We start from the raw sequence: 1492 nt of genomic DNA, 5'->3' as shown, positions 1-1492 counted from the left end.
TCACCATTATTTCTCTTTCATTCAGATTCTTCATTTCTTGATTATTATGTCAACCAATCCATTAACATTTTTATTGAATTCCTATTAGATGGTCAATTTGATTCCTCTTCAACTGTCCACCAACAGCTGACATCTTCCATTCCATTTAATCTACCAGCCTCTCTTTCCAAAACAGGTTCCTTAACAGCAAAAGCAGCTCTTTCCCTCAACTCGACGCTCATTTCCTTCAGAGTTGAAACTGAAACAGCTCTTTCACTTCAACTAAAAAACAATCCTCAGATTTCAGCAAGATTGACTTCGCTTCCTTTTCTTGCTATTGATTCAGTACACAGTGAGAATACAGGAGTGATTGTTGCAGCAGTTGTTGTTCCAATTGTTTCTGTTGCAGTTATTGGAAGTGGTGTTGCTGTATTGATTACAACTATTGTAATCATGATGAAGAAGAAAGCATCTGCTTCATTGGCAAAAGATTTAATTATGGCTGGTGCCACTGATGTTGAATTGGCCTAGTTTAGAAAGGTTATAATTGCCTCAATCCCTCAGCTAAATAAATATCAAGAACAACAAAGTTTTTTTGTTAGTACATGATGAAGGATACTGTTCTCATAAGATTTTCAATTAATAATTTGGACGGGAAGCCTGCCAGGAATATGGCGACAATCCCGCTACAGTCTTTGACTGTATGAACAGTGAATTCAAGAGTTCTTTTGACGAATCTTGTTTTGTTCAATGCGAAACAGGTTGTTGAAGAAATAGATCTTGCTTGATCACCATCTATTTATCACTTTTGAATTTTGATCAATTTAAAAATGACACTTGTGGTTAATTATTAAAAGCAACATTTATTGTTGTATACTTTTTAACTGGGTCAATTATTTTGTTTATTTTATGGAGCTCCTTGACCAGAAAATTCAAGTGACCAATAATCGCTGAGTTGAACCAAACACAACAATGAAATCGTAAAGCTGGTGTGAATAAAAAGATTGAGTGGAGATGCGGGGTATCGATCCCCGTACCTCTTCCATGCTAAAGAAGCGCTCTACCATGTGAGCTACATCCCCATTACATTCAAAAAGAATATACGCTATTCATAAATGTTTCAGGAAATTATTTTGAATATAACATTGAGAACAAAATCTACCAGTACTTGGACCAATAAGACCTCTGGATATGAGAAGCTACTTTCAGAACCATAGCAAAACAAGTACTGGCTCCAGCGAAAAAGTTGGAGGCTTCGAAGACTCCCGCGGTGCTATTTCAATTTTGTTTCTGGGATTGAATCCAAACTAACATATGAATCAAAGCCTTAACATGAATTTAAAAAAAATGAGCAAACGAAACAGACAAGATTTTGAAAATCATCAATTAATTAGTTCGGAGGAAATATTCACCAACAATAATAATAATAATAATAATATGGAAGAGAAAGCAAAAAAGCATGTGAAACTCGAACAAGAAATATTTTCAGATGATATTTGTTTTGAAATAATTT

General features: G+C 34.7%; 1 protein-coding gene and 1 non-coding gene across 2 annotated transcripts; one reads left to right on the top strand and one right to left on the bottom strand.

The window, feature by feature from the left end:
- Nucleotides 1-88: 88 nt before the first annotated feature.
- On the top strand, nucleotides 89-510 carry NAEGRDRAFT_76445 (uncharacterized protein; the record flags this gene model as incomplete). Its single annotated transcript, XM_002668595.1, has 1 exon — nucleotides 89-510. A coding segment is annotated over one exon (420 nt), but the record flags the coding sequence as incomplete, so codon positions are not given.
- Nucleotides 511-988: 478 nt separating this feature from the next.
- NAEGRDRAFT_t865 lies at nucleotides 989-1061 on the bottom strand. Its single transcript has one exon. It is a non-coding gene; the product is annotated as a tRNA-Ala (tRNA).
- Nucleotides 1062-1492: the final 431 nt, after the last annotated feature.

The sequence above is a fragment of the Naegleria gruberi genome (genome assembly GCF_000004985.1).
Source record: "Naegleria gruberi genomic scaffold NAEGRscaffold_155, whole genome shotgun sequence".
NCBI classification, from domain to species: domain Eukaryota; phylum Heterolobosea; class Eutetramitea; order Acrasida; family Naegleriidae; genus Naegleria; species Naegleria gruberi.
Note: the sequence above shows the minus strand (reverse complement) of the source record. Positions and strands in the feature narration are given on the sequence as shown.